Source organism: Cimex lectularius, unplaced genomic scaffold (genome assembly GCF_000648675.2).
Source record: "Cimex lectularius strain Harlan isolate CLEC.00 unplaced genomic scaffold, Clec_2.1 scaffold120, whole genome shotgun sequence".
In the NCBI taxonomy this organism is placed as follows: domain Eukaryota; kingdom Metazoa; phylum Arthropoda; class Insecta; order Hemiptera; family Cimicidae; genus Cimex; species Cimex lectularius.
Genome location: NW_019392719.1, coordinates 1,225,370 through 1,249,872, shown reverse-complemented (window position 1 = coordinate 1,249,872; position 24,503 = coordinate 1,225,370). Strand labels below are relative to the sequence as shown.

Sequence of the window (24,503 nt, the reverse complement as noted above, 5' to 3'; positions counted from 1 at the left end):
TTGTCTTATTATTATAAATTAATCCATATTTGTTTATTGGCCATAATTGGCTATATTAATTATTCTAATTAATTATTCTTTTCATCTAAGTTTTGTGGTTGAGTTGAAAAATTAGCGTCACGAGCGGGATTCGAACCCTCGAATTTCGGCTCAATACACCGCTGCTCTAGCCATTTCTTGTTCGAATCCCGCTCGTGACACTAATTTTTCATCTCAACCAAAAACCTTAGGTGAAAAGAATAATTAATTGGAATAATTAATAACGTCAATTATGGCCACTAAACAAATATAGATTAATTTAATAATTAAAAAAGTTATTACTTCATTAATAGCTTCCCTGGCCATTTCATAACTCGCTGAGAATCAAATCTTGATTACACATTTGAAAAATGGTAAAAAGAGGTAAAATTCGAACGGTTGTAGGTTGAGATGGGAAGTTGGTGTCCGAGGTGATCGAAGTCACGATAGCTCATGTGGTTAGAGCAGCGGCGTATTGAGCCGAAGGTCGTGGGTTCGAATCCCGCTCGTGACGCTTATTTTTCATCTCATGAAATGACAATGGCATTCTCCGTGACCATTTCATTTGTCGTCGAGAATCCAATCCGATTACACGACATTTGAAAAATGAGGGAAAATTCAAAAAGGAAGGTCGTGGGTTCGAATCCCGCTCGTGCCATTGACTTTTTTATCTCAACTAAAAACCTTAATTAATTATAGTTAAAGTTGCCTAGGTTTACTACTCTTCTGTACATCGGTTTATATGTTGTACTAAAAATTCCTTCTACGTCCAATGAAACTGCTTGATTTTTCCATTTTTTAATTAAATCATCTGTCTCTTTTTTAAAACAAAGTAGGATAGCAGACAACACTGCAGTATAACATCCTAAGCCACAAGGGAGTCAAAAAATTCTCTATACCAAGTTTTACATGAAAATTAATTGACTGCACTCAGTGAAAAATTTAAATGACCTTCTAACCAAAGTATCGTGACCAAATGTGAGCAATCACTCCCTCTGAACCAATCTTTATTCTAATGTAGTGGTATTGCCTTGTTGTTCAAAGCTACTTGGATTCAGACTTTGCATTTAAACTTCGATACGTTCTGCTGTACTGGAATTTTCTACGTCTTAGTTAGGAAGGAAAAGCAAGCGTTTCGGGCCGAAGTTAAATTGCTCCGAGGAAACGAGAAGCAACAGGTCGGCGGTGGGTCTATTCTAACCGATTTTACAGGCACGTAGGCTAGTTTGTCAACTCTGTTTAGTCTCGATGAATTCAATTAGCAGGCAAACCGAGGGCCCTAAATTTCCAGACGAGTCGTTAACTTACATAATCGAAAAGCACGACGCTTTCGGCATTCGGGAAAGATAGGGGTAATGACAGTTAAAGAAAAGTTTGTAACCCCCGGTCAGGTTTGTCCAAACCAAAAGAAAATTTTGCATGGGCGTCAGATAGTCTTTTAACTATCAAGGGAGGGGGGGAACAAATGTTGGTGGCCAGGAGATAGCTCCGCGTGAGACGGGAGGGTTCGCAATGGACCTGACTATTTGTTAAGTAAAGAAATTAAAGAAAACACAAAGAAATAAAAGTGTGATGGTTAACTAAATATATTTACACATAACGAAATGAAATTAAGATACTTATCCTAACTAAACTAAAACTATATACATAACATTTAGGCCTTTAACATACAATAAAATGTCTGAAGTGAGCACTCACTCTTTATCTTCTCCGAGACAGACACGTGACGGTATCCGATGACGAGAAAGGAAACGATAGTCAGGAAGATGAAAAATCTTCGAACACGCTCGTAGGACGACTCGTGGAATCCTGACCGTGCTGATGTGGCTTCCTCTCCGCCCGCTCCAGTTCCGGCCAAAGTTCAAAGCGTCCGAGCCAACGACACCCACACCAACTCCGGGCCACGACTTAATTACCCGGTTACAAGTTAAATTTTCGTGAAGATGACCACACCTGTGCTGTAAAATTCTAATCTTAGAATTGTTATAGTTAAAAAAAGACCGAGTCTTCTGAGGCATTATTTATTGTATTTTGGATGTTTCGCATCCAATCGCTTATTTTTAGCTACAATCCTGACATATCAGCAATCATATTAAGCAACTTTGAGCCTGGAAGTCTTGGTCTTTTTTTCATCCCATCCCAAATTGACAAATCGAAATATCTTTGGAACAATCGTGGAATGAGAAGAGGATGAAAAAAGTCTGGAAACTCCGGACAATCGCCTTTGAAACAAAAAGACGTAATTGAAGAGCTACAGAATCTATAAATTCTGGATGAACTGAATTTTATAGAAAATAGAACTCAAGGTAGAAATTTGATCGATTGAGTATAAAAGGTCGTAGAAAGGAGGACCAACTTTAGGGATGAAAGCATGGATAGGCGCTACCCTGATTTTTTATTTCTTTGATTTTTATCCCCCAAAAGTGGAATATTTTGAAAAGTTCAGATTTACTTCATAAATCTGTATTCAAGTGCAAATTCGAAACACTTTCAAAGTTCCACTAAACGATTGATACGTTTCTAAATTTCAATTTTTTATCATTTGTCATGTTTCTCCGCTACAATCGATCAGGCTTTGCTTTTGTAATTTGTCTCTGACAAATCCCCGTCAAAAGAATTGATGCCAGGGTTATAAGCAGGGAGTGGCGAGATCCAGATTCTATGCATATCTACAAATTTTAAACGTGTTAAATTCTAAAGTACATTTGTTAAAGCAAGTTATTTTGCTATTATAACCGAAAGCTTATCCGTTCTGTTATACATTATTTGTTTGAACAAAGTCGCAACGCTGCTTGATTTGAGTACAATTTAAGACAAAGAACCAACCTGCCAATCGATGGCATTCCAAGTGCTGATTACGAAGAATAATCCACGATTAACTTACTAATCCTAGGACATATTGTTGTGAAGCTTTTTACGAATAGCTGAAACGAAAACAAAACTGCTGCTTTGACTGTAAAAGGCTATATTAGAAGATGAACGATCAGGGATATAAACAGGGAGTAGAGCAACTATAATTTCTTGTATATTAACAAACTTTAGAAGTACTAAATTTTTTAATTATTTTATCAGCTTCTATTTAAATATATAAATACTCAATTAATTATACACAATTTTGTTCGAAATGAAAATCCCGCCTGTGACACAAATTTTTTATTTCGAAAAAAATTGTGTGTAATTAATTGAGTATTTATATATTAAAATAGAAGCTGATAAAATAATTAAACAATTTAGTATTAATCTAGAATCCTACTTGTGAATAAAAAGTGTTTCTATATGAAGCCGCAATTTGCTTACAATTAAAATAAAATCGGGGAGTCGAAATGAGAAGTTTGTGGCATAGGCGATCGAAGTCACGGTAGCTCAAGTGGTAGAGCAGCGGCGTATTGAGCCGAAAGTCGTGTGTTCGAATCCCGCCTGTGACACAAATTTTTCATTTCGAAAAAAATTGTGTATAATTAATTGAGTACTTATAAACTTTAGAAGTGTTAAATTCTTAGAGCGTTTCACCCTCATATCACGCGATAATAACAATTTGTTTATACCGGTTTTATTTGTTAATTTTGAAATTTGTACAGTTTTTTTAATTACACTGGGTTTTCATGAAAAATTCGTCGATTTACAGTTCAACTGATACCACAATTTACGTCAAGGTACCATAATCGTGCCGGCAAAGAATACGTTGATTCGACAAAAGAATTGAGCCGCGCAAGAATCTTTTTTTCCTATTTGTTATTCATGAATCTTAACGGTATGCGAATTCACGCTAGCGAGTCGAGGGAAAAAGGAAAATTGCATTTGCTCTCGCAAAACAAAGACGAGACTGAGATTTTTGAGGTACTCGCTGTAAGTGTTCTACCAAAGTGATCGGCAATATTAAATGTTTAAAAAAATGTGCAGACATAAAATTTTACATTATTATTTATCAAATATCTAATTGATAATCGACTGGAAACACATTTTACTCGAGTAGTATTAATTATAAATAGCTGTGTTAGTAGATCAGAAAGCGCTTACAATTTAACATGACGATTACATTAAAAAAAATTCAAAAAAGCTGTAATCGTCGGATCATTATGACTAAAAAAGCATTAAATCGACGTTCACACAAGAGGTTTTTTTAATTTCTTCGGTTCATTTTTTATAGATAATTAAACGATTCAATACTAATTAGCTTCCCCCGTTCATGACAGGGCGACTTTTTATTTAATCAGAAATGGAGACCATGACGGAGCGATGAAATTAATTTCCCGAAAGATTGAAAATTCCACAATACGCCGTATTGCTGTCGTTTAATCTCAGCTTTATTGGCTCATGAAAAAATCGGTTATTATCTGCAACAGGTGCTACGATTAGAGGATGAATGGAGTTAATCCAATATTACCGGATAAATACTTACATTAATTACTTTATCCTTGAAAGATATTCGATGGCATGTTATTTATAACGGTTAATACATATCGATACGTTGTTGATACATACCGGTCCACAGAGAACATATATATACATATTTATTTATATACAGGGTGTATCAACTTCTATAATCCGCCCATTTATTCGGAAACGATTAACTTTAGCAAAAAATATTCCTATACAACCCCCAAGTTAATATTGGCTAGGAATCTAGTGGTGGTAACAGATTTAACATAACTTTCTCATCTAGCTGGAAAACGACACTAACTTTGTTATTTTAAATAAGAATTCCATATTTTTAGTGTAAAATTCGATTCTAGAGCTTATTTGATGCCTCTTTTACTGAAAGGAAAATTCTGATAGGATCGACTATTTTTGAGTTATACCCGTCGGAAGAGGCGTGAGAGGGGTTTGCTATTTGTAACAACGAGATGGCCCTCCCCGTTTATTTCGAAAACGTCAACGTGAAAAAATCACCTCAGAACTGGACCCTTTTGAATTACTAAAAAGTTAAATGAAGCATTTAAATATAACTACATTAATTCTGCCCTTTCAAGGCGGTGCTTTGGGCATTGGGGGCTACGATTTAGGTCGACGTATAGAAATTCGGCCTGAAAAGGCTAAAATGAGTTAAGTTTCGCATTAGCAAGTTAATTTAGGATAGGAATCGTCAGAGAGTAATGTAGAGATCATGGGGTTGCTTTCAAGCTTATATTAATTTTTTAAAAAAGAACTCTTTTTACAAAAAAAAGGATATATGTGATACAGCGAGTCTCTTCTTCTTTTTTGTTGGGCCCAACCCTGAATTCAGAAAACCGAAAACAAGGTCCCAGAGGTTTTTTACGATCGGACCTGACTACAATTATTTCATTTATCGATCAGGCACCATTTATATTTCATTTAAATCAAAGTAAATACGACACCAAATGTTTGTTAAATTTGAATCTTTAATTACAATTTATTTTATAAAATGACAATATATTTTATTAATTATTATTTTTAATTTAAAGAATCCTTTTATCCTATAACAAACCTATCTCAAATCTATAAACCTTAATTTTAAAATGGAATTTGATTCTCGTTTTATAGTTCCNGTATATATATATATATATATACACACATATATATATATAAACTACTAGGTTGGTGGATCCGTGGGGTACAGTATATAACGCCACAAACAAATCCACACATACATTATAAACATTCAATATAATAATTAAAATAATATTACGCCCGTGCCTCCCCGCTTTTACTCTAAACACAATTACCCTAAAAACTAGTCTGATTTGATGTATTCTTTATCCCACCACAAATACAATCCCGAATCCCACAAACCCACCCATGCACTCAACCGACACGCTAATAAATACATTCATTCTTGATGGAAAAACCACGTGTTTCACTTCATACATCTAAACATATTATCGCTGTTATCACAGTCACAGATATGTTTTCGAAAGCCTTTTTCTATATGGATACATACTGGTCTACAGATAACATATATATATATATACAGGGTGTATCAACTTTCCTAGTTGCAGATTTGACCATTTATTAAAATGTATGTTTATAATAAATGCTCAAATACAATCCCTGCGTTTGGTGCGCAGAGCTCTGTACGTTTCAGGTATTCTTCATTTGCGGTCTTTTCTATTATTTCTGGGTGGATTTCTCTGCAAGCCACAACAATCGTTATTCCAATTCTTGCAATTCTTGGACAATCTGTACTGGATATGGATTGGCATACAGTCGATTCTTCAATGCCCCCTAAAGAAAATAATCCAAGGGGGTCAATATGGCGCTATATATATTATTCATTTTTCAGTCAACAAATAAAAATGTTACAAAAAATATTTTAAAAAACTTTTTATCCCCTTTAAAACCAAGCACGAATCACGTCCGTCAAACGTCTTTGCATTCCTTGCAAAAGATTTCTGGTAAAATCCTTTTTTTTTTCTTTTTTTTTTTACAATGGATACCAGGAACTGGAAGAGTTCCCTCCTGAGCACTGCAGCTGTACAACTTATTGTACTTTATCCCTGGCTCCAGTTTTTTGGGGGCTCGTAACACATGTGTGAATTTGAGCCCCCGGTGTGCCGGTGTTCTTCCTTCGAAGATACGCATTTTTGAATAGGGGTTAGGACCAAATTCAGTGTCGCTAAGATCTCATCCCGCTTCTTCCATTGATGAGTGCCGTGTCAATTTCTTTAAATTGCGGCCACCGGTCCCCTTAGGCGTCAGAAAAGTCCAGAGGCGACGGTGGGGATCGAATCCACGACCGCGGGATCTACTAGCCAAGAGTCTAACGCCTTAACCACTCGTCTACCGCGGCCCCCTCAGTGTGTTAGGACTTGGGTTTCGACGTCGTACTCATTGCTTGAGTTGGTCCCACATGTGCTCGATCGGGTTCAAACCTAGACTTCGAGCAGGCTTCACCAAGCACTCAATTCCAACCTCATTCCGGTATGCATCTACATGTGTTCTATGAAGCATTATCCCGCGTTAGCAAAAAAGAATCTCTCACCGATGTGGTGGCGGGAAAAATGGCACTACATGTTCTACGATTGTCTTGTAAGTAACCTCTGTGAAGTTAGAGATCTTCCTCGCACAACAACCAATTCGGCCAACATCGGTAAAGAGAACTGTTTCCCAATCTTTCAATATTCCTAAGTTCCCGTGCGAATTGAATCCCGGCCATTTCCTTAAGTGTGGTAAGAAGAAGGCCACGAGCCAGGTGCCGAGCCCTGCGGTTATTCTGTAGTCCACAGCCTGAGGTCTAACCGAGAGGTTAGCATTTTAGGATATAGACTTAGGTTTCCTATAAAAGCAGAGAATCAGTAACAGAACGAAACTTCAAATGGCTGCAGGTTGAAGATATCCCTTAAAGACTTGAGTCTTGAATTCGTTCAATAATTTACCTCCCAATGGTCTAGTTCTGCGTGTGACAAACAAGCGAATATTGGCGGACAAAGAAAAATAATAAACGATTAAATTGATAAAATCTTTAAATTAATTAAAATTCAACTGAGTTTCTCATGTAGAAATTATAAAAGATAATTTGGCTGCAACATTCAAATATTTTTTAAGGCGTATTTTAGTAGATTTCAAATATTTCAAATAAAAGTAACTTTTTATAATATAATCAAAATAACTAATTTTTTAAAGTAATTTACGCTCCACTTTGTAAATTTTCAAAACCTGGACAATCGTAAAATATTTTATCAATGCGGCGAATTTTAGTAGACACGCTGAATAATTTATTACTATTTGAATAATTTTACAGATAAATCGCTGAATACATAATTCAAATATAAAGCTATAAACAAAGCCCATTAAAGCTATTGAAGCCATCAAGGGTGTCTGGGTAGTAGAATACAATATTTTCAACATCGGGAGGTGCAAAATGTTAAATAGTTGTAGTAAATAATAGTATTACGGAATTCATGATTTATTCATGATTTTTCATTTATTATACTAGTAATTTTTTTATTAAGAATAGACACAAACCAATTTCACTTTTATAACGTTGAACCTTTATACCACATTTGAATTGCTTTTCTCGATCATAAAGGCAAAAATGGTCCGTAAAATATTTATGGCATCAATATTTTTTAGAACATAAATCGAGCGTGAAATCGGTGAAGCCGATATAAAAGTGCGATTATTATGATTTAATCATAGCGATGATGATGGTGATAAAATGAAATGGGACCGGTTGAAGTGGGATCTGAGCTAGACATGTCAATCGGATCTCGATGCAATGCCTATTCGAGTTTGATTTCCTATTAAAAACTCATCTGACTTGCCACCTGACTAGCTCAATTAAACGGAAAATTAATTAAGAAAAAATTTTAAACAACCACCCTGGTTTTGCACGGAACGAATGTGAGGATAATACACCATTAATTATTTTATTTTTATTTATTTTATAATTATTTGATTTTATAATTATTTACTCAATCATTAATTAACCCAATAATAAATTTGACACAAACTATTGGGTTCCAGAAAATAGTGCAAGATTAGGCAATAATTAAAATAAAAACAATTAAATAAATGATTTCAAACTTTTTTTTATGAGGGTACGCAACAGCAGAGGTTATATCAACCCTCGGGGTGCCGGTGTTTTTGAAAAAAAGCCCATTTGTAAGTATGTCGGGTTCAAATGCAGGACCGCTGGATTCGAACCCAGGACCTTTACTTTACAGTAATGAGCGCCGTGTCAACGCCTAAACCGTTGCGGCCACCGACGCCCCTCAAACTATTTTTACTAATTCAAATACCCACCCTCCATCGAGCGTAATACACTTCTCCCAACGAGATGGCAATTCTCTATACTCTCCGAATAGAATTTTGAGTGATTATTGACAGATTCTGTAAACGGTTTTTCTAACAACTTTTGATCAATAAAATTTTTATGTTGTAAAATTGGGAAATGGGATTTTTCGTCTGAAAAAATGGTAATCGGTAGGGGTATGGGAATAGGGAGGGTTGAAGCAGAACCTCATAACTAGGGTTGTGATTTATATGCAATGAAAACAGACAGATGTAAATATATTTGGTAAAAAATGCAATTTAAAATTGAAAATATGCGAAAACCACCATGAGAAAAAATAAGGAAACCTCAAATTAAAGCACATGAATTGAAAAGAGAAACAGTGGGGAGAGGAACATCACATGGCTAATATTAAAAAAGAAAAACGCGTTAAAAAAATTAAATTTAAAAAATCCGTAGTCTTATCCATCGAGACCCAGATCGGTCCATTTTCGATGAAGTCTCTGATTTTATGGTGTTTCATTCCAAGTGACATTTCCTGAGGGATAGTTTCATGGGGAATGGTTTTCCCTGTGTATTTCTCAAAAAAGCCCTTGAATTCAGGGTGGCTTAGTTTATGGGATGGGTATATCACCTCTAACTAAAGCACGACATAAATCGGTATCCGGACTTTCCAGACCCAGCACTTGTGGCAGTTTATGTCACAAAGGTTTGTTGAACTTGGATTTTCTTCGATCAAAACTCGCAGAACGTCGTCATCAAGGGAAAAAATTCTTCCGCGACCTTCGTCTTCAAGCCGAAGTCTCGCTCTCGAAATTTTTAAACCATCTCTGAACGGGGTTCTCACTCACACTGCCATCGCCCCAGACTTCATTAATGTTTCGCCCCTCCGTAAAGACCGAAGTTTAACCTCGTAAAACGAAATTGCGCGAAAATTACGGATTGCCATCTCACTAAAGACTGAATTATTCCCAAGTAACGAACTGATACTGAGGTAAACAAACATTTTTGCCTGGAAGAGGATTAAAAGTATTGACATTGATACAAAAATATAATCCAGCAAACGAAAACAGTTTATTATATAGAGGGATAATTGAAACAAAACGTGAAAACCAGCATTATTTTCCGGACAACCCGATAAAAAAACAAGCACGAATCTTTAGAGCCGTCTAAATTTTGAGCTGTTTCACGTTGCGCAAGAATTCATTAGACTGACATCGAAACCCACGAGTAAAGATGGACCAAGCAAATATATTTTAACGAAATTGAAACTGAAGAAATCCAGAAAAAAGAATTGATAAATTAATAAAGTATTTTTTGTTGAACCAAATACAATTGATAAATAAAACGGTGTGAATTACAACAGTCAATATTTTTAATTTTTGTTTTGAATTCAGCTGAATCCTCATTTTTGTTTTTTAAACAGATGTTCCAGCTGTCGTGAATATTAAAAAGAAAATACCTGGGAAAAATTCTTAATTTTTTTAGTTAATTTATTTTCATCTACTACTGTATATGTATTATATACAACAAGCAGATCAGATTTCAATTTTTGGTTTTAACATTACGGGCGTTATAGAAATAATACCCTTTGGCAGCCTCCTGGGATTGGTAATTAATCATTCAAAAGGTCTCTTAGCCATATTCTTTTCAGTCGCCTACGTGATAATTGTGAGAAATGGAATAATCATATTTCTGTGGTGTGATTTGTAATTTACTGTCAAAACGTCTGTAATATATTTGGATGGTTGAAAAAAAAAATGGCATGTGAAGTTCTCTATGAAGTGTGTTTAGGTACGAAGGGTCAGAAACAATTAGACGTAAATTCATGCTGAATATATAAAAAAATGAGAAAAATACTTAAAAACAATCAACCTCCTCACTCAGCGATGAAAAGTAAAATGCCGGAAAATTAATTAAATCTGAACGAGAAAAAGTGGCAGAAAAAGAACCCTAACTACAAGCCACAATGGAATGTCATACGTTAATCCAGTGTTACCCTCGTAAAAAGATACTTTCCAGTCCTGACAATGAAAACTGCAGTCTACAGTCACGGTATTATCTTACATTGTCGCTTAGAAAATAGTGCCTGCCTGGAGAATTTTCCATTTGGAGAGTATGATCTTCAAGTCAAATTCTCTTGTCTAAGACCGGAAAAGTCTGAAAGTAACTAACGTTTTTGTCTGATTAAGAAAATTTAAATGTAAAATTGAGCTTGTTGTTGGTGCGTAAGAAAGCTAGAAAAAATCAGCTGAAATGAAAAATCGGGCGTAATGCTTTTGGGGAAAAGTGAAAGCGAGAGGGTCTGTGGAGGCAATGCGTTTGTGTACATGAGCGCAATATGTTAGGGTAAATAAACAAAAACTTATCGTATCTTATATTCGGAATAACAGGGACAAAACTTTACAGAGGCACTAGATTATCGAAGTGACTTTGGATTGTGGGTAATGGGGTTTTTGCCTTGCCTTTTCTCTCACCGGAAAAACTTAACAACGCCTTTACCAGCTTAATGTATGAGGGGACCTACACAGGGGACTTCATTTGCCTATTACCTACCCCACAACATATTTCGAGGATGAGGTGATTTTCCGTATTCACCAGATCCATACATTGATATCGTCGTAGACGTGCTAAAAGAAATTCAGACTGGATCAACATTTAAGATTACCAACGTGAATAAGGAAATGCATAATAAACCAAGGACGAAGTACATGCAATATGCGGAAATTCCTTTGATGGGGTTATGATTCTTAGGCGTTATGATTTTCTTCTCAACAGTGAGTAGCCGCTTCCAACTTGAACGACGTCGAGATGCTCACCATGCTCCGTGATGAAGACGGCTAATTTTCACTAACGAGTAATTTATTTCACCCATAAGAGTTAGGTCAACGGATAGTAATAACAGTACCCACCTACGCTTGTTCTATTTTTGGACAAAAGGATTATAAGTACAGGATTCCGGTTTATTACTTTACATTACTTTCCCCAAATGTATTGGTTCTTCATTTATTTTTTTTCCAAAAGCACTGTCTTTTTTCCCCCCAACGCATTCAGTTTTGGGTCACTTTGCCCAAACGCAGTGGTCCCGAAAAATCCACGGTTAAAATAAAACTACGCAGTTCAATAAACAAATTTAGGATTTTAAAGTATTAGAAAAGCACAATTACATTACAAAATATGTGCTTAAAACTGAAAAATACGCGGAGTAAATTTTGAGGTTTGTTCATGGGTCAACGGGTGGTGAACCGGATGGAACCTGAAGTTTGGTCGTTTCCAACCATGTAAGTTCAAGCCAGCAACAATAGGCAGACCAAAATATAACATAAACTAATAAAATTCTCCTCATTTTACAAAAAATGAACCAATGTCAGTTTTGAGTTTAAAAAATTATTATGAAATAATTCAATACTGTACCACAAAGAAATCATCATTAATTGGGACAAAAAAAATAGGTCTCGATAAAACATTTAGAAATTGAACAGTAAATAAAGCGGGCACTCTCAAAACGACAGACAAGAATGACACATCTACACGGAAAAGAGACACTTTGAGCGCTGAAGATGATCTCAATAAAGATCGAAACGTTGGAACGATAAAGACCCTTTATTTTATACAGACCAAAATGTAACAAACTAATAAGATTCTCACCATTTTACAAAAAATGAAGCAATGTGAAATTTGAGTTTAAAAAAATTATTTTGAAATAATTCAATACTGTACCACAAAGAAATCACCATTAATTGTGACAAAAGAGAAGCGAGAATAGGTCTCGATAAAACATTTAGAAATTGAACAGTAAATAAAGCGGGCACTCTCAAAATGACAGACAAGAATGACACATCTACACGGAAAAGAAACACTTTGAGCGCTGAAGATGATCTCAATAAAGATCGAAACGTTGGAACGATAAAGACTCTTTATTTTATACAGATCAAAATGTAACATAAACTAATAAAATTCTCCCCATTTTAGAAAAAATGAAGCAATGTGAAATTTGAGTTTAAAAAAATTATTTTGAAATAATTCAATACTGTGCCACAAAGAAATCACCATTAATTGTGACAGAAGAGAAGCGAGAATAGGTATCGATTGAAATTGAACAGTAAATAAAGCGGGCACTCTCAAAACGACAGACAAGAATGACACATCTGCACGGAAAAGAAACACTTTGAGCACTGAAGATGATCTCAATAAAGATCGAAACGTTGGCACGATAAAGAAAATATTTTTCTAAAACCTACGTCACACGACCTCCAAATAAACAGTAAATGAAATATACAAAAATCCATCCAATCGAAGTTGTTGTGAGTTTTATTTTGAATGGTCTGTCTTAAGAGGGCGAAGGATATCATGGGTGGATCCAAGTGGAAATAAGCTTGTACTTAGGACGACAATACCAATTAATGGTTAAACCCGAAACGAAGCCGAAGAAAATAGTAGTATATTGTTCAAATATATTTTTACAACTTTATTGAGCATTCATTATTGTTTAGACAGTAAAAGACGGAACAAAGTTTAACTCTAAACCATCACTGCTGAAACTCCATGGCCTTAATACTTGAATAAGAGTGCTGCCTTCTTTATATCAAATACATCTATCCTAACTTCTAAGAAGTTATTGTTTCAATTTGCAACACAGCCCTCATGAAACAGCTGACATACAAGACTACGCTGACAGGATCGACTAATGATCTGGAGATCGAAAGATTAAGACAATGGCACAGAAATTATAATAAAAATTACTAATAAAAAATCGCCTGCGATGATCAAGTAGTAGTCGATAGCGGGTAAATCCCTCAAGGATATCACTTTCGTATCAGGTTTCGTCTATTGTTACAACGCCAACTACTCCTCACAAGTTACTCGACTTACTAAATAATAATAATAATGTTTAAAGTCAAAAGATAATAAGGAAAAGGCGATGTGAGGACCAGCGTCTAACACTAAACTCACCAAAACACCAACGTTGCAGAACAGGTTCCTTCGGAAAATTACGAATGATACCTGGTATGTTAGAAAGTGTAAGTTGGTTATACCGATTTTACGTAATCTACATATTTTCTGCAGTAAGCTACATGCATCTGTTAAAGCTCACATGAATGAAAGAGAGAGAGTGAGAATAAGTGGGAGAGAATAAGAGAGAGTAGGTGTGTGAGTGAGCGAAAGAAAGAATAAGTGAGAAAGGATAAGAAATAGAGAGAAAGATAGACAAAAAGGAGCAATAGAGATTAAGAGAGAAAAATAGTAAGAGATAGAGAGAAAGAACGACAGAGTGAGAGAAGGAGAGAGAAAAAGAAAAAGTGACAGAGAGAGCACGAGAGAGAATGAGATAGAGAAAGGTAATTACAATGAGAGAGAAAGAAAAAAGCGTGAGTGGGAGAGAGAAAGTGAGATAAATGGAAAAAAGAGTAAGAAAGAGAGAAAGAGCGAGAGAGAGAGAGAGAGAGAGAGAGAGAGAGAGAGAGAGCGAGAGAGAGAGAGATGTTTTAATTAAACTGCATTCTTGTAACAGTTCTCATGTTAGTGTTATGGTGTTTTTCAAAAAATTTATTTATGGTAAAAAATTAAATAAGATATAATAAAGGCTACATAAAATCGTTTGCATTCTGTTTGCTATGGAAACAATATTCAATTTACATATTAATAACCTTCTCTTGTCAAGAGTCAAATTTTATGAATAATTAAAAATTTACAACGTGAAATCTTGTCGGAGAATTCGATGATACGTAAACAATACATTAAATATCGAGGGATGTGAGAAACACTTAATCTGTACGGGTTGTAGTGTAAAACAGGCCAGTAGATGGGAGAAAACGAAACAGTTTTTCAACCATGATGCGCGAAATTCATAATAAGAAAGATAAGCTTCGGAAGATTCTTTAAAATTTTGGTGCCAGCCCTATAAGCCTCTTTTTTCTTTCTTAAGGAAAAAGACATGATCCCATAGACCTGACTCTTTTGTAACAACATAGCATGCATACGGTTTCTACAGTAAACAGATAATTACGTAATTTATTATCACTTTCGTTAAAGTAAAGTGGGCTTTGATTTGAAGTGGTCCCATAATTCCAGTTCCTACAGAAATTGCATATCTGAACAAATTCTGTTATGAGCTTTTTGGGGGCCGCGGTGGCCGAGTTATTAGGCGCCCGTCTCGTATTGCCACGCTCACGGTTTTGGGTTCGAATCTGGCATTGCCTTTGAATTTTATTTGAGATTCGGTTGGGAAAGGTAACGTGGTTTGCCCCCCTCCACGAACCACAACTTGAAGTGGGACGTTAAGCCCTTTTGTATCACAGGAAGCGCATTACATTAAACGGGCTTTTTAATTTCTTTTAAACTTCATCTTGAACAGTGCTGTTTGTTATTTGCGTTATTTACTTCAAATCCCATTTATTTGTGTTTTTTCCTTTTTATTTTTCATTGCAAATTAATTACTATTGAGATTTTCTCCTGTGGTCTGCGGGTTGGTGAACCTGTAGTTTGGTCGTTACTGATCTTTTTGCTTATCCTCGCTGGGTTGGCACGTCAATTTTTTAAATGAATTTTCATTTTTTAAAGATATATAAATATCAGACAAGGCTTACAAAGGTCGTATGAACTCCAGTAAATAGTCAACCACCTGAGATGTTTCCACATTTCTTTTTGTATCATTTTTGTTGCTAATTAAAATATTATAATTTATAAAAACGGAAATAAATATTATAGCACGAATATGGCAGAAAAGCAGCTAAAACTTCACTCAAAATATTAAAAGCCCACCTTCTTTTGGATCAATTTTGGCTACATTATTGTGCATTATACAATTATTTGCTTCAAACTCCTTTTGTTTTTTCTCTCTCTTATTTTCCATTACAAATTAATTCGTATTGAGATTTTCCCTTGTAGTCTGCGGGTTGGTGAACCTGTATATTTGGCCGTAACCGAACATTTGCTTCTCCTCGCTGGGTTGGTCCGTCATTTTTTTAATATAAGATGTTCCAGAAATAGCATGGTATCTGAACAAATGTTGTAAATTAACGAATCGAATTATACTTACAAACTTGCAATCCAATTATTTTCAGGGAGTTTTTGAGCTTTAGCTGTCCACCATATTGGCTCGAAGGGGGTCTGAATTGGCCTCTAATCAGACTATGGATTCTCTAATTGCCTCATTGTTGTAGACAGGTCACAAACTAAGGTCAAAAGGTCAATTAAACAGGGATATAAACTTGTGCGCCCAAAGAAGGATAAATTTAAGGGAGTCTAGATTGGTTTGATAAATTTTAAATTAAAAAAAAATGTAAAATCAAACTGGAGAAAAATGAATAGTATAATTTTATTTACCTCCTATTTTAAACTTGTACCTAAATAATAATTGGCGTACAAATTAATCACAAATTATTTTCTTACAGTATTTATTAGGATAATATTTAGTTGGGTTGTATTCACGTTTTTCGCATTTCAAAATTGAGCGGCCTTAAAAAATCAGCTTCTCATTGGAAAATCGCGTTGGCGGTGAATCGGCGAGTTCGCTCTTACAATTCATGTCGAGGGACGTAACTCCTTCAACTGATGATGAGCGTTTATTGCTTGAAATCCGGATTGTTGTAAACAACAAATCCGTGAGTAGAACCATCGTTTATAAAAAATAGACATAATCCAACTTTAACATTTGTAAGATCAAGGTAATGTGGAGGTCAGCCTAGTGCTGACCTATTCACGCTGTATGATTTTACTTTCGATTGTTAGGCATGTTTGTGCAAAGTTTGAATTAAAATTTGCATCATGCTAGAGAAAAATATTTATAATTATAAATCCTACTAGTTTGTATAAATACTACTCAATAAGAATTTAGAATTTCGCAATTTGCTCTGGTTTAAGTTAAACAAAGAAAAACTCAGTATGCACGAGAGGCAGTATAAACAAACTTCAATATTTAAAAATGTAAAAGAAAGTATTTTTGAACTCCATTTTATGCTGATTGTCGTGGTTATATATATTTTTAAAGCAAGCTGTCAGAAGATTTTGATAGGATTTACAAGTCTTCCGTGGTTTTATGTTAAAATCAGTTTTTGTAAAAAAAAATCTATTATTATATGAAGCATAAATGCTGATATCTTACGAGTCGTATTTTAAGAATGCGCTTTTCAAATTTAATTTCAGACCTATTCTCTTGGTTTTGCTTGGCTTTCATCAAATCTTTCATTCTGGCATATTTTAGAAAAAAAATTCTAATTTTGATTCATTTTAAAATTAGCTTTGCCTTTCGAAAGTATCGCTTTGCAAGAAAGTTTCCAGCAATGGTGTTTTTAATTAACTTCAGTGTGTAAAAAAAACATATCATGCTGTATTTATTTGTGTTTTTTTATAGATAGCAATATTTTAATTAGCACAAAAAGAATATAAAATTAAGAAATACATCCCAAGAAAAATTAAAAACCTCGTAACTTGGAGTTCACAGTTATTTTGTACACCATATTGCTATTATAACTTAAATATATTTTTTTCTTTCCAAAAGGTAGATTGGGGATGAGGCCAGGAAGACAGAAACAACATTTATTTTATTTTAGAGCTTTCGGCAGAATATATCGCCTTCATCAGGACTTCGAAAAAAAAAACTCGTTATACTATATGAACATGTACATGTGTGGATAACGGATAGCCGGTAGAACCCAAAAAATCCGGGTTCTACCGGCTATCCGTTACCCACATGTACCTATTCATATAGTATAACGATTTTTTTTTCGAAGTCCTGATGAAGGCGATATATTCTGCCGAAAGCTCGAAAAGAAAAGAAATGTTGTTTCTGTCTTCCTGGCCTCACATCTTTTACTATGAAGATGATTCTTAACACCGGTCCGCCTAGCCTCGTTATTTATTCGACCGAAAATGATTCAAATTTAAACTCAGTGATGAATTTCGACCAAACCGCCATTTTTAAGACACGCCACCGATCAAAAATCTACCCATTTTCTACAATACGCTGTTTGATATTTATTTTCAAACATTTGCCTTATGCTGTTCCGAGTGTATGTACAGACGATTATCCGTTCCCCCTCGCCGGGACGTTTTTACCTCACGGACCCACTTCTGGGCCAATTATCAGAAATGTGGTGGGCGTTTAGGAGTTCCTGCTCTCTGTGCCAGGGGGGGGGGAAGTAAAATTAGTAATTAGGATTCCAACATCGACTTTTCCCAACCGACTCGGTTCAACGGACCAAAGAACTTCAGGAAGACTTTAGAATTAAGAGGTTTAACTATCGAAAAACTTTTTTCTGTTGTTAAAGTAATACGCTGGTAATTTTTTCCCAAAATGCCTCCTGGATTTAAAAAAAAAATCAATATACATAAGTGCTAGTGTTAATATTTTATTTGAAAAATTATCTATAGCGTGCCAACCAAACTTATTTGAAATAAATACATTGGCTTCATGCAGGTCCATTAATAGATTCATAATTTCACAGAACCTTTTCAATTAAGCCAGATCCAGATAAGGTTTCATAAGAAAATTACATAAACCAACAATTTTAAAGAATTTAGAAAATAATGGTCATCTAGGCCTAGGATGGTGGGTGTGTGTGTGTGGGGAATTCATTTGCAGGTTGAAAAAACCTACTGCAGGATAATCACAATTTATTCAAAGTATTTCAAAAGGGAGAAAAAATATGAAATACGTACAAAGTCGATTTCAGTTGTAAAACTAGGTTAATCACAATTGATTGGGCAAAAGATTAGAACAGAACTTTACTTTGCCCTTTGAAAGAACAATTTTAAGTCTAATACTTTTTAATACAGTTTAAAAATTCCCATAATGAACTAGGAATGTATAACAATACTTAGAACAAGGGTGAAAAAAATGCTTTTCAACCCTACCTACTCAACATTACAAGTTAAATAATTTGATTATAATAACAATAATAAATGAACACAATGGCTTTATTATAGCCATCAAAAAAGTTAGGAGTCGGTAGTATTATTTGTTAAAGTGTTATACAACAATGAGTTAAGTGTACGGCCTGTTATTAAAAAACACAAATTGAAAAATAAAAGATTCATAAGACTAGATATAACTTGAACAATTTACAAAACATGTTTATAAAAACAAAAATTAAGTACTTTATGGCTACTTTTTATCGCACACTCAACCGTACCAGACCTGCCTATGATGCAAACAATATTTTTATTCCAAAATATTTTATTGGTTATTCAAAACAACAAGAAACCATTTACGATATAGTTCCCAACCCCCGGTGTAAGGCATTCCCTAATTACGATAACCACAATTATGTAATTTTTATATATTTTTTCTCAATTTTGGAAGTTTATAATATTGGTTTTTTTTGGGTAGTTTTTTTTGGATAGGTGAATTTGAGGCAGGCATTCGGAGGGAATTTAACCGCTCTTGAAGAGAAGGATCGCCACCTGCCCGAGGTAGAAGTAGATGAAGTGGCGAGTCTCGTGCGTCACATAGCTGCCAAAGTTGCGCCCGACAATGCAATGCCAAGTAGGGTTGTATTTCTTGTCAAATTCTTTTTTGATGTAAGCTGCTATGTCCTGGAAAAAAATAAGCACTGCTTAGAACAGAATACTGAGGAACAATATAAACCAATAAAAAATTGTGAAGAGAGTTTATATGAAATATAAATTAAAATCCAATTGGAAATACAAAAAGAATGCCTACTTCACTGTGAATTAACATCTTAAAGAGCCTAATAGAAAGATTTTATAGAAGCAACTAAGACTGTAGATCCAGTTTTACATGATTTAAGAATATATAATAAGCTTTTTACAAAAATGTAAACAAAAATAGCCTTACTCAAGCGGAAAACTAACTTGCAATAGTGAGCCATTATCTATGTATATAGTATCTACTTAAATGTTTACCATTACCAATAGGAATTATTATTCATTTGTAAAAACACATTCATTGAAAATTGGCAAATTGCTAATTTTTAAAATCAGAATAAGTACAATCTTGTATACCAAGGAAAAAAATATTAGGTTTAATTTGTGTTCAGTTAATGCATACGTTTGATAAATGTATCGTAGTTCAATGTGTGTTCTTTACACCGATTACCAGAAATAATTTTTCTCTGTACAAGAAATTTTAAAAAGTTACCTTCTCGATGTTGTATTTTTCGAGGGCCTGCGTCCCACAGTCGACAGCATCCTGCTGCATCTCCTCGGACATGTCAGCATTTTTAATAACCGCCTTCCTATCAGTCATCTTGCCTCGACCGACAGCCGGTGGAAGAAAAGGATCAAAAAGGGCTAGAAAAAAGGGGGTCTATTCTGTCTACTGAAAGCCGCTGGGGAAAACACCCTACAAAAGAATAAAAGAATCTTTGAGAATTTGGCAGAGTTAACAATGGGGATTTTTTTTAAATTTACAAAGTATAAAAATGAGTGATTTACTTACTTGTATTTTTTTGCACTCAATTAAACCAACTCAACTGTTTTTCATTTCTTAATCATGATTGTTTTTTGTTTTTTTCAACTACAAATGTTAAATAATCTTTTAATATGACAGGTTTTATTAAATTATTTTATGCATTGTCACATGGTTCAATTTTTTGTTTTTTTACTGTACAAAATATTGTGTTTCCAAATCTAACCATTAATCAACACAAAACAAGGATTAAACCAGACCTATTACAACTGTAATTTTTAAAAACTAGTTATAATTTCAATTAGTCTTATATCATCATTTATCATTAAAATGTTTATGAGCCTAAATTGATTCTTTCCACTCCAAAAGGACTTTAATGAAAGAAAGTGGTATTTATTCATGAATTATAGAAAAACTATTAATAGAACTTTAAAAGAAAAAAAAATATTATAGAAAACAAAAAATAAATTTTATTTATGTATATTAAAAGTGATCTGGAATTTTACAGAAATTGTTTTCTACTGTATTCATCAAAACATTTTTTTATCGGATGACCTTACAATTTTTTAAAAATTTGTTTGATTTAAAAACTCAACTTTTGTTGAAGCATCGTCAAAAAATAACAGAAAAAAATTATAGAACCTAAAATAAAGTTTATATCAATAATAAAATATTTACAATATATGTATTATATATATTTTTACTAATATTGCACTAGTGATCAGCATTGGCTGATATCCAAAAAAACACTTCTTCCCTAAGCAAAACAAGCCTGTCTACATTAGAATTTATTTATACATATCAGGCCAAAGTTATTTCATTGCCACCAATTAAGTTAAATTACAATTCAAGTATAATATTTGAGGAACGCTGTTATAGTGTTGTTTAGAAGGGTTTTAAATTATCGTTAAGTTTAATGTGAAACTATATCTATAATCAAATCATAATAATCAGTAAATTTCAAAAACCCTAATTGTCAATTGTGACAGAACTATATTCCATATAAAAACAGTTTTACAAATCTGACTTTTGATATATAATATGGTCTTTGAAATGTAGATAGAAAATATAGAAAATTTTGACATATCTATCAGTAAACAAATTCATGGATTTTTAATTGAATTAGTTGAAGCGAATGGTGCAATCAAAATTTTAATTTTAGTTTGGACCCAACATATTGATAAAACATTAGTTTGACATTAAACTATAAAAATAAAAAAATACTGCAAGATGTTCTGATTTTTTTGCCATGATTTATTTAACATGCATCAATCATACAAACTTCCACAAAACAGACTGGAGTGAACTTATGTAGTGAGATAATGGCCAATTGTTTTGTGCTAAGTTTGTTTAAATAAATCTAAATTTTGCCACAAGTGATAAATTGTGATAAATACTCCAACTCCAATTATGCAATATTACCTCAGCTCTCGACAAATATTACATATGATAGTCTGGAAAAATATTGGTATGTTGGTTTGGTCTATTATGGTTCCACGCACCAGAATGATCTGTCTCTGCTGACCACATGGAAAAATCTCAATACGTGACTTTCACATTCATTTCTTTTTCAGTTGATCAGCACCAACAGTGCATCAAAAGATAGTAAACAACATGATCTAAGTTTATTTATTGCTCACTCATTGTTTCCTCCTCCTCCTCCTCCTCAAAAAAAAAAAAAAAATCATATTTGATTATCCTTTATATATTTATGTTTTCTCTGCTAGCACCCTATATGGGTCGTGTGGTGTTGCTTAGTCGATGCAGCACCTGTCCAGGGCTTCAGATGTTGGTGAGTTTCTTGGGCTAGGCTGGGGTAGCAGAGTTGTTGAAGCATCAGATTCGCGGCTAGAAGATTCTGCAGTCATGGGTTCATTTCCCACCTGATGCATAAGGGGAGCAGTGACAACAATGAAAGTTGTCACAGCACTATGGGGTCTCAACGACACTAAATTTCAAAAAATTAATTTCTTTCTTCTTTGCACACACATGTTCAAGCCCCCGAAATGGGACTAGGAAGGAGTACAAGCTAAAAAGCTGCAAACCTGGTTTCCACAATCAATTTGAAAAAAAAAATCTTGGACTGGACTGAAGAATGCTTTCCTGGACTCTTGAGATTAAAATATCTCCTTTGAGTTTGGGGAAAGTGTGAGTAGACACAACTCCTCCACAAAAAAACTCATTAAAATGTTCAAAAAGATTAATCCGTATGGTTCCCTTCTTTTCCTGCCTGGGGCCGCCTCTTCACTGTGGTTTGCAGGGTTTAGGCTATGATGGACTGTGCCTCTGATACTGCATTGAGTGATAAAACAATAAGTTAGTACACTGCCCAAAAGTGGTTCAAAACATTTGCTTCTGGGAGCATAGGGATTGAAGATGAACCATTCTCTGGTAGACCTTTTCTCTTGAGTGAAGGCGAATTGAGGGAAGCTATCAAACTTCATAAGATGCCAGGAGCTTGTCAATGTTGACCATAAGTGATGAAACCATTCGCTCTAGGTTACTTCAACTTGGGAAGAAGTCATAAATTGACCGACAGTAACAAGCTGAAACGTCTAAACATTTGCCTTTCATTGCTTTCACGATGCAAAGATGATGTGTTTATTGACAAGATTGTCACATGAGACAAAAATTGCATCCTGTACAGATCATATTATTAGATGTCCCCAAATGACCCTGTCACATTGATGCGTAAACCAAATAAACCATAAACAACAAAAGGATATGCTTTACGTTTGGTGGAGTATTTTTTTAAAACTTTTGAACCCCTTTTGAGCATTGCACTAACTAATTGTTTCATCACCAAATGCAGTGCAAATTTTATGAGCAACCTCGACCGAGCTAGTACCGAGCTAACATTCGTACAATCGGGATGGATAAATTATGAGTTTTGAAACCATGAGAAAGTAAATATTTTATAATTTAGAGTGAACAGTTCAAAACTTTTTCTTTATGAACTGCATTATCCTCTTGGTATTACACAATGTAAACACCTAATCCTCCTACGTAAAGAGAAATGTTGTATAACGATACTAAAACAATACCAAATGAAAACCCGCACAATTTTTTCTGTTTACCTAGTATTCCTATTTGTGACAGTAATCAACAAATCATGTATCTCCCATGAACATGAATAGAGTGTTTTGAATCAATAGATGAGTAGTCAAGTGACACAGGATTAAGATGAATTATATAAGATTACAAAATTCGAATAGTTTTAATAAGTTTCTTTATTTGCATCCTTTTTGTAACGGGATAAAGGGTTATAACTAGGTTTATTTCATATTCAGGCGTATTTTGTATTAAAATCATATCTTATTATCTTCCATGAACACGTTTTTAATACAAAAATTAGACAAAAATTCAATATTTTTGGACATAAACACAAGCAGGTGGTTTCACGTTAAACCCGCCAAAAAGTGTTGCGCAATACCATAAAAAAAGTTCCAAACGTAGTTTCATTAGTTTGTCCCACGTTCAACTTGAACAGAACTGTGTTAATTTTTTAAGTGATTATTTTATTATTAAATAAAATGAGCATTAAGTCTTTTAAATCATTAATGTTTGTTATAGGTACGTACAAAGTTAAGTTTTATTCTGGTATCCGATATTGTCGTCTGATCTTCAAATTGAACAAATTTAGGCTTAACATATTTTGCATAAAAGCTGTTGCTTTTGATTTACAACTATGATTAAGAATGAAAGTGATTTGTAAGGAAACTGAGCGGTTTGGATTGAGTGCAACAGAATCATTGTATTTATTTTATCTTGTTACCCCCTTAGGTTTTTGTTCTTCTAAAATGGACAGAATTTTACTGGTTATAATAACAAAGTTTGTTATTATTCGTTTTTTTCTTATATCTATTTTTTTTTTAAAGTGTTGGTAAAGCTGTTTGTTTTTTTACAAAATAACTTGTGAATAATCATAGAAGTTTTAAGAAAAGAGATGTGTGAAAAACAATTTGAATAATTGAAAAATGTTAAAACTTCATTGATTATTGTTTTTAAAGGGCGAAATTACTGGTTAAAAACGCAAAAAAGGCTTTTCTGGTTTAGGAAAAAGATGAAATACAGTCGATTAACTCACAGGTTTCCTCGTGTAGATGAGCGTCGGGCGATGCTGTGACCTGAGCGAGATTGTGCGAAAAGCCACAAATGGCACGTTCCACTGTTTTTGGATTGACCGTTCGGCCCGGACGGTGGAAGAGGTGGGCGGAGTCGGTGCGGCGAGCCGGCCGCTGATTGGCCGAGGCCAGGGTCTTCTACCGGGTCCTGTATCGGACCGTCGTGCATTGCGCCGGGCCCGCGCTTTTTTGAGAATCGGTGCCACCGGTCGGAGAACAACAGGTTGATCGTGACCAGGCCAACACAATCGCCGGACGACCTGTTTTATTATAATTATTAATTAGAAAAGCTACTAAG

The 24,503-nt window shown here is 34.4% G+C and overlaps 2 protein-coding genes across 6 annotated transcripts in view; one reads left to right on the top strand and one right to left on the bottom strand.

Annotated features, from left to right (window-relative positions):
* Window positions 1-24,503, top strand: part of LOC106667944 — an 88,819-nt gene that overhangs the window by 53,125 nt on the left and 11,191 nt on the right. The gene's annotated exons all lie outside the window — the stretch shown is intronic.
* Window positions 18,309-24,361, bottom strand: LOC106667946 (dynein light chain 1, cytoplasmic). Of its 2 annotated transcripts, none has more exons than XM_014396257.2 (3): window positions 24,169-24,361; window positions 19,812-20,015; window positions 18,309-19,246 (listed from the first exon to the last, which is right to left on the bottom strand). In XM_014396257.2, the coding sequence occupies exons 2-3, from the start codon at window positions 19,917-19,919 to the stop codon at window positions 19,085-19,087; spliced, it is 270 nt and encodes an 89-aa protein (XP_014251743.1). In that variant the 5' UTR covers window positions 19,920-20,015; window positions 24,169-24,361; the 3' UTR covers window positions 18,309-19,084. The 2 variants fall into 2 exon arrangements, with proteins under 2 accessions (XP_014251743.1, XP_014251742.1); XM_014396256.1 differs by lacking the exon at window positions 24,169-24,361 and adding an exon at window positions 20,112-20,195.